The sequence below is a fragment of the Empidonax traillii genome, unplaced genomic scaffold, assembly GCF_003031625.1.
Source record: "Empidonax traillii isolate 1590-97213 ecotype Southwest subspecies unplaced genomic scaffold, ASM303162v1 scaffold33:size3420811, whole genome shotgun sequence".
Taxonomy (NCBI): domain Eukaryota; kingdom Metazoa; phylum Chordata; class Aves; order Passeriformes; family Tyrannidae; genus Empidonax; species Empidonax traillii.
Window position 1 is genome coordinate 3,400,440 of NW_020955226.1, and position 8,054 is coordinate 3,408,493.

Genomic DNA, 8,054 nt, shown 5'->3' on the forward strand with positions numbered 1-8,054 from the left:
CAGTCCTCCAGGAGCACATCTAGGAGAGGTGCCTCCAGGCAGCGAAGAGCCACAGAGCGGCTCGGGGACAACCATCAGCTCTGGCTCAACCAAAGCTCCCACGCAGGCTGCCGGCCTGGGTGCCACCGCCAGAGTGGCACACCGAAATGTCTCCGGGACAGGGCTGCGCCCGGGGACCGGCTCCAGGAGCACTGAGGTCCTCGGACATGGCCCTGCTCCAAACCCCTCCGGACCGTCTGCGAAGCCGGGAGACGGCAGGAGATCCGGGTGAAATGTCGCTGGCGCCAGCAAGCGGGGGAGGGGAGAGGGGGGGGCGGCTCTGGGGCTGCTGCAGGCAGCGCTGAGTGATTCATGGCCTTCCCGAGAACACTGTCAGGGGCGAGATTTTATTGTAGACGGGAAAAGGGGGAAGAAGGGGGGAAGTTGCACGCTTGCGGCAACAGTTGCAATTGGGAGGGGGTGGAGCAGCGAACTCCAGGGTCTGGATCGACACCCCCAACCTCGCCCCTCCTCAAATAAACTCAGCGTGGGCACCATGGAAACAATAATTTATTTAAATAATCTCTGCTGATTGTAAAAGAAACATTAAAGAGTGTTTAAATTTTCCATAATAAATAACAAAAAATACCCTGTTGTTCCCCCCCCCCCCCCCCGATTCTAGACATCAAACGGCGCAAGGGCAGGATTAGTGGCAAGGTTGCCGGCGGGGTTGGTGGTGGAGGTGAGTGCTCTCCGTGGCTCGGCGCCCGATCCCGGGGAAGCCCCGTCGGGGCACGAAACCCGCTGGGAGGCAGCGCACGGGCGGGAGCCGCGTCGGCACTGCCGCCTGCGACCAGCCCTCACCCGGGCCGGACGGTTTCGTTCACGGCTAAAAACGATACCTTAAACACGTGAGGCTTCTGTTTCAAATCTACATATAAAAATTATTTATCTTTTTTTTTTTATCGTTTTATTTTTTAATCCCCAACATCGAGGTGAGGTTATCCGCAAAGGCACCTATCAATTTTAAAAAAATAAAAAAATAAAGTTAACCAGAGTTCTGCACCGGTGGCTTGATGAAAATGACGGGAGAGAGGACGAAGAAGGACGAAGGGAAGCAGACGGGTACTTGTTCCGCAGTGGTTGTTTTGGCGGCGGGAGGGCGGACCCACGGGGCTGAACGCACACGGGGCAACGGGGAGGGAGCGGTTCCTCTCCGCCAGAATGGCCGGAGACAGGCTTCACCAAAACACCAGTGCTGCACTTCTGTGGCCCGCGGCTGCCGGGCGCGGTCCGAGGGCTCAAGTCTCTGCAGCGCCTAGAAGATGCTACCGCCGCCGTGGTGGTGCGGGGGCTGTGCCGGCTGCGGGAGGGGAGCGGCCGCCGGCAGGTGCGCCGGGCCGCCGGGCGCCGGCGGGTACCACGAATAGCTACCGAGGAAGGCGGCGGCGGCGGGGCTGGGACTGGCGGTGCCGGCGCCGCCCGCCGTGCGCGGGTGCGGAGCAAAGTCCCAGGCGGGGGGCGAGGAGGGGGACGGCGGCGAAGCGCTGCGACGGGGAGGCGGCTCCGCTGGGATCTCTCCGCTCTTCCACATCTTCTTGAACTTGGAGCGGCGGTTCTGAAACCAGATCTTCACCTGGGGAGAAAGGGGGAGTCAGGCGTCCGCAGCCTCTGCGGCGCCGTCCAGGCGCCCGGGTCGCCCGCGGCGGGGCAGGGACGCGCAAGTTTCGCAGCCCCGAGCAGTCCCGGCACTGCCTCGGCTGCGCTACTGCTTCGCCCGCACTCCCGCCCCTGGGCCGTCGAGGCGCCATGGGCCGGTCTCCCTCCCACACCTACACCTGCATCCGACCCCTCAGAGGACGAACGGTCACGGAGGGGCGAGATGCGCCCGGGACCCCGCGGTGGGAGAACCCTACCTGCGTCTGTGTGAGGCCGAGGGAGGCCGCCAGCTCCGCTCTCTCGGGCAGGGCGAGGTACTGGGTTTTCTGGAAGCGCCGCTGCAGAGCTGCCAGCTGGAAGCTGGAATAGATGGTTCGGGGCTTCCGGACTTTCTTGGGTTTCCCGTTCACGATCCTGATCTCCGGCTCGCAGTCTTCCTTCTCTGCTGCGGCAGAAACGGCGACCTCGATGAGGGAAGGCGCCCTCGCCGTCCCGGGCCCCGCCCGCAGCGCGGCATCACCGCCCGCCCCGTCGGGGTGACCCGCCGAGAACGAGCGCTCTCCCGGCCCACCCCAGCTCTCGGGACCCGACCGCCCCCACGCCAGGCCTGGAGGGGACCGCCGGACTCCCGGCGGCTCACCGAGCTGTGTCCCCCGCGGGGCCCGGACGTACCAGAGTCGTTGTTGGCCGGAGAGGCCCTGCTCCCGTAGGGCCCGTAGGAACCGTAGGCGCCCGCGTAGCCCACGTCGTAGGCGGCCTTGGCAGAGTAGGGGGCGCCGCCGCCGCCCGCGTAGGGGTAGGAGCCCACGGGGCCGTAGGGCGACCCGCCCGCCGCCCCGTGCTGCTGGTTGGTGTAGTAGCTGCTGTCGGTGGCCGTGGAGACGGGCAGCGTGGGGGACTCCTGCGGCTTGTGCAGGCCGCCGTGCTGGTGGTAGCCGCCAGCCGAGATCTGGCTGGCGTGCATGTCCGGCACCAGACTCTCCAGCACCCCGGTCATCCCGCGCCCCCGCCCGTCGGGGCACGGGCCGCCGCCGCCGCCGGGCCGTCCCCACGGGGCCAGGCGCTCAGGGCCGCGCCACCATGCCCGGCGCTGCCCGCGCTCCGCCGGGGCGGTGCAGCCGCTCCCGCCGCGCCCGCGGGAAGCGCTCTGCGGGCCGCGCGCCGCCGCCGCGGCATTTAACGCGCGTCACGTGGCGCGGCGCACGTCACCTAGCAACGGCCAATGGGGAGCCCGCCCGCGCCGCTCCCCCGGCCCGCGGGGACTGGGACCCTCCCGGGACTGGGATTCTCCCGGGAGTGCGACCTTACTGGTCCCTGTCGTGCGGCTCGGGCCGCCTCTCCTATGGCCGGACGGGGCGGTCCGACCCACAGCGGCGACCGCTGGGGTCTGCGGCTCGGCCCGGTTTCTCCTGCCGTGCTGTGCCTCCCGTGTGTGTTCCGACCGGCCGGCGACCCCAGGGAAAGGGCTGCACATCGGTCATCCCGTGAGCGGCATCCCCACGCGGGCGCGCCTGGTTGCGGGCCGAGCTGGGAGCGCCGCGTTTGGGGGTCCTTCTCAGGTGTTCTAATTCCCGGGAGAACGGGCACATCGGGGGAGATCAGCACCCCGCTCTCCGTGCCAGAGTGGCAGCGCTACCCAAGGGAACCTCCGCAACCTTACACGCGGAGGGGCGACTCTCCGCCCGTGTATTTTACACAGCAGCTGCTGGCGGCACCCACGGGCCGTCCCGACAAGCGGCAGCCACGAAAGGCGCGTTGTTGCGGCCCAGGCACGACGGCAGGGCCGGTGGTGCCGGGCACACCCGAGCAGCCGCCCGTGTCCCTGCCCCGTCCCCGCCCGCTGGCGGCTGCACCGGCACCGTCGGGGCGGGTGTCGGCGGGCACGGCGGCGCTGCCCTTGGCCGCCCTCTGCCGGGGCAACGCCGCGGGGCAGCGGCCAGACTGGTGTCTTAGGGGCACTGGGAAGCGCTTCGGAATTGGGTTTTATTCTTGTCCTTTCCCTCGCTGCACGGTCCCGCGGCGGAACGGCCGCGTCCCTGCGGGAGCCTCATGGGTGTTCAGAGAGGGAAGGGAGGCCTCAAGGCGTCACTGGTGCGAGGGTGGCTGCGAATGGATAAAAAAAAGGTAAAAAAGGCAAAAAAAAAGAGAGACCGCCCTGTGTGGCTTGTTCCCAGGGCCGAGGGGGCAGCGCGGCGCCCCCGCACCTGCCCAGCCCCGCGCGCTCCGCGCGTGCCCCCTCAGGGCCCTGCTCCCGCTCGGCCCGCCCGGCGGGGCCGCGCCCCGGCCTCGGTCGCTCTGCAGCGGAGCGCGGCGGGGGCCGGGCCGTCCGTGCCCGGCGGGGCGGCGGTGCTGCGGCGGGCCCGGGGGAGTGGGGCCGCCGGCGATAGTGGCAGGTGGCCCCGGGAGCGGGGCTACGGGAGGTGTGGCGCTCGGCCGGGCCGGCGGTGAGCGCGGGGTGGGGCCTCCGCGGGAACCGACGTGCCCAGGGCTCGGGGTGGCACCGCCGGGACCTGGCGTCCGGCCCTGCTGGGGCGAACGGGGCCCGGGAGGGCCCGGGACCGGCCGGGAAGGAGCAGCGGCCGTCACGGGGAGGGCCCGGAGCCCGCAGCAGTGGCTCCCGTCCTGCTGACTCTCCCAAACGTAGCTGATGTTCAATGCAAAAGAAAGCCGGTTTCTGCAACCCGCTATGTCAGTGACTGCTGTCCCAAGTGACATCTTTGTAGAACTATTTCTGTCCGTTGCTGGCCGAGGGCGGGCAGCCTGAAACAGCCGCTGGTTGGCGCGGGAGAGGGACAGACAGCGTTTGATGACTGTCAACAGACATCAGGGCAATCAGCTACCCTTCGTTAGTCACGTTTTGAAGCATGTGAGATGGTTTTAAAAAATATAAAGGAGAAAGAACACGTCATATTATCTTATTATAGGATTTAATAACGCAAAGGACTTACTCGGAAATTTGTCCTTCTATGTGACAATATTTGTTTTTTAATGAAACTAAATATTTTAGTGCCGTATAGCGCTATGCATGTGCATGGTGATCTATACAAAAGGTAAAGGGCATGATTTTGTTTACTTCATCTTATATGAAGAGTCTCCCTCGTGCAAGTTATTCCTCATAAGTTAGTGCAGGGATCACAAATTTAAGAGTTGTCACACAGTAGCTGCTCCAGAGTCTTACGGCTTTGTTCCTGCAGTTTGTTTTGCCTGTGTGGGGATAGAGACTTTACTAAAATGACCACTGGGGAGTTACTTATGCATATATTCACATGGCTGATCTTGTAGATCTGATTTTAGTATTTTTAATTGAACTTTTCTTGTGAGGTAGTTGTTTTAAACACCAACTTGTATAAATAAAGGTATGATTCTCTGAGCCATGAAGCTGAACAGCTTACAACAGAGGGAGAGAAGACATCGGGCAGCAGGAAGGAAGGAGAAAGGGTTGTATTAGGTAAGAGGCAACTTGACTGCCATGAATGTTTGAAAGCATGCTTCTCTGAATCAGTCGCTGTATTAGCAAGATGTTTAAAAAAATAATGGCATTAGGGTGGCCCAGGTTTATGTGTTTTCATGTTCTCATGTCGAGCTAATAATTTTAATTCCACTTTTTTGTCTCTGCTTTGGGAATTATGAATGTTGCATGGATGGGTAATTAGAAAGGACCCAGGGAGACTGGAGTGTGAGGTAAACCCAGAGGACTAAGAGTGTTTTGTGTACCTGCTGTTCACTACTCATCAGTCCTGCTTGGTTTTGGTGTTATTATTTTTATCCCGTGAGAAGGAATGTTTGGGTGGTATAGATTTTGTATCTTACAGACGTTAGTGAGTTAGTTGTACATGGGAAAAAGATGCTTGCTTTCTCACTGAAGAGCAGTTCAGTGTGCCACGGTTTGGTCCTGAGGTTTATAAAAATATACAGCACTTATTGCCAGAGGCTACAAAACAACTGATCTGGCTTTGTTGTTGTTGACTTGTTTGTTGTAGAAGCATCCTCATGCTGCTAGGACTGTGGACATATTTTGTTTATCGAGTATATGTATAAACACAAAAAGGACCATCAGTCTTCAAAATCATCATCTCCAACTGATCAGCTTGTATTATTTTTTTTTTTTTTAACAGGGCAGTTGCATATGGCTCATAGAAGTGGCTAAAGAAACTCCTGGTTGGTATGTTTTGTTTTATTTTTTATTAAGTATTATTTTATGATTCCCCTCCTCAAAAAGACTTCATCTGAGAAAAATGTGAAAGCACTTAACGGCTGATATTTTCACTCCATATACATTCTATAGATTTAACCTAGGGATCAACAGACCGAGTTGTTCCATGATGTTTTCTCTCAAGTTTCACGTGAAGAGAACCACACTTAACATTAACAAAGAGATTAATTTTTAATCTGGTGTATTTTTTAATATTATTTTCCCCATTATGATGCACATTGGGCTGAACCATTTCACTTTGGTAGGAATGTGATGAATCTTGAGAGATGGGCATGTTATTTCTGATAATCTAGCCTTTACTGCAGTGGCATGTCAACAAGTATGGATTTCTTTTCATGGCTAAGGGAAATGCTTTCTGGTGGATTTATGGTGATATATATAATACATGGTATATTCCTGAGCATTTGCCTTAAGAATGGAAGAGTAACTTAAATCACGTGCCAGATGAAGCCATGAGAAGGGTTTATGCTTGCATTGTACCTATGAGATCTGGTATTACATTTCAGAGTGATGGTAACACTTAAATCTTCCCTTTCTGAGGGATTAAGCATATCACCTTTTAGGAAATGGTATGAGTCTTTCCAACACCTCTCTGTAAGCCTGCTGCCTGCTGTGCTTAGTTTCAGAATCCAGCGTAATCATTTTCCTCTCTAAAAACTGTTTATTGTCTCATTCATGTATACATCAGATTACTTAATTTCAAAAATCACATAACTCTTCCGGGAAGAATGTGCCCCCTTGTGTGGCTCCCCGAGGATTCCTTTCTTAGCCCCTTGTTGTAAACAGCTTATACAAGCATGATAGGAGACATGGGCTCTGTAAAATCCTTTCAGAGTTGTTTATTAAGCTGTCGTGGTCTGAGATTATCTTTTCCAGTGATGATTCACTGGCAGCTCAGCACCTTTCTTCAATAGAAACCTTTGCAGACTAGAGCACAAACTGTGACTTTTAATAGTGGATTAGTCTGGTGTTATTTAGCACAGGTGTTTCTCAGTTGTTTCCTTGTGCAGTGGTGGGCAAGTGCACAGCCTGATGCACTGAGGTGAATGTCCAATACCAGCACATTTGTAGGTCTAATTATTGCTTCAGATGCATGGTGTGGGGGTGAGAAGGAAGGTCCGTGTGCAGAATGTGAAGGCACTAGAGCAGCAATCTTTGTAAGTGGCAGTGGGTTTTAGGAATAAAGCAGAGCATGCCCAAGCAGTCCCTCTTGGCTCCTTTAAGACTGTGAAATTCTACCCTGTGCTTAAGTGGAGCCCTCAAGCTGTTCTGATCACCTCTGGTACTTCCAGGTATTTTTTTTCTTTACCAGATGTATCATAAGTAATACCACTGACAAAAGCTGTGTTATATGTTGGATGTTTTTTTTAATAGAATGGGATGGCTAGAACAGCTAGTAATCTTTTTAGTAGTTTTTAATGGGAATGTTAACTAGCCACAGGCTGGGTAATCATGGGGGCTGAGGTACATGTGTACTCTGGAACAAGGGCTTACGAGCCCACTTTACGATGGATTTGAGCAAACTCAGGTTCAGCTCACAGCTACATCTTTGTTGAAAGTGTTTTGTATGTGAATATTTAGATGGGAAAAAATCTTTAGTATGGGCATGCATGAAAAATGCTTTCAAGATGAATCACTAGATAATTTCTAATATTGCTGTAGATGACAAGTGTGAGAGAAGCTGAGAGGCGTATTTTGTGGGAGCAGATTTAGGCTGAGTTGATAATTATAAACTGATAATTATGAACTCTTGTTTTTTACAGGTAGTGGAGAACAGATTTTTTTACCTTGACTGTAACATCTGTACAACCTTTACCTGTGCAGTCTAAGCACAGTTAAGCAACCTGTTCAACACTAGAATAACCTAGACTGCTTTGGTTTTAGCTTAAGTGTGATTATTTTAAGGGTTCAGTTTAGTGGACAGTGGTATTTGGAGCTCAAAAATGCTATATCACCTCAGTGTGCTTGGATGAATTTTGATTTGTAGTGCCTATGAACTGCCTGAGGCGTGTAGTGCAGTTTCTCCTGCAGGATGTTGTTTGAGATGACAACTTCTCTGACTGGCAAATAACAAGGTCTGTTCCTGATGGAAAACGTGAATGCCTTGCTTGGAAGGATGAGATGTGTGTTTCACTTTAATGAAGATATGTACAAGAACAGATCTCCTAAATGGATTATACAGCTGCAGCACACTTGGGGGATG

General features: G+C 55.2%; 1 protein-coding gene across 2 annotated transcripts; it reads right to left on the reverse strand.

Annotated features, from left to right (window-relative positions):
- Positions 1–1,167: 1,167 nt before the first annotated feature.
- DLX2 (distal-less homeobox 2) lies at positions 1,168–2,720 on the reverse strand. 2 transcript variants are annotated; one of them, XM_027911609.1, is made up of 3 exons: positions 2,311–2,720; positions 1,896–2,080; positions 1,168–1,615 (listed from the first exon to the last, which is right to left on the reverse strand). In XM_027911609.1, exons 1-3 carry the CDS (start codon positions 2,633–2,635, stop codon positions 1,298–1,300), a joined length of 828 nt encoding a protein of 275 aa, XP_027767410.1. In that variant the 5' UTR covers positions 2,636–2,720; the 3' UTR covers positions 1,168–1,297. The 2 variants fall into 2 exon arrangements, with proteins under 2 accessions (XP_027767410.1, XP_027767409.1); XM_027911608.1 differs by having other exon boundaries at positions 1,896–2,083.
- Between the last annotated feature and the right edge of the window lie 5,334 nt (positions 2,721–8,054).

Excerpts from the sequence above, each read along its gene's own strand:
- DLX2 (XM_027911608.1), bottom strand. The coding sequence starts at position 2,635 with ATGACCGGGGTGCTGGAGAGTCTGGTGCCGGACATGCACGCCAGCCAG. Across the intron at positions 2,084-2,310 it reads TCCGGCCAACAACGACTCTG|CAGAGAAGGAAGACTGCGAG; the intron begins GTACGTCCGGGC and ends TTTCTGCCGCAG. Across the intron at positions 1,616-1,895 it reads TCGGCCTCACACAGACGCAG|GTGAAGATCTGGTTTCAGAA; the intron begins GTAGGGTTCTCC and ends CTTTCTCCCCAG.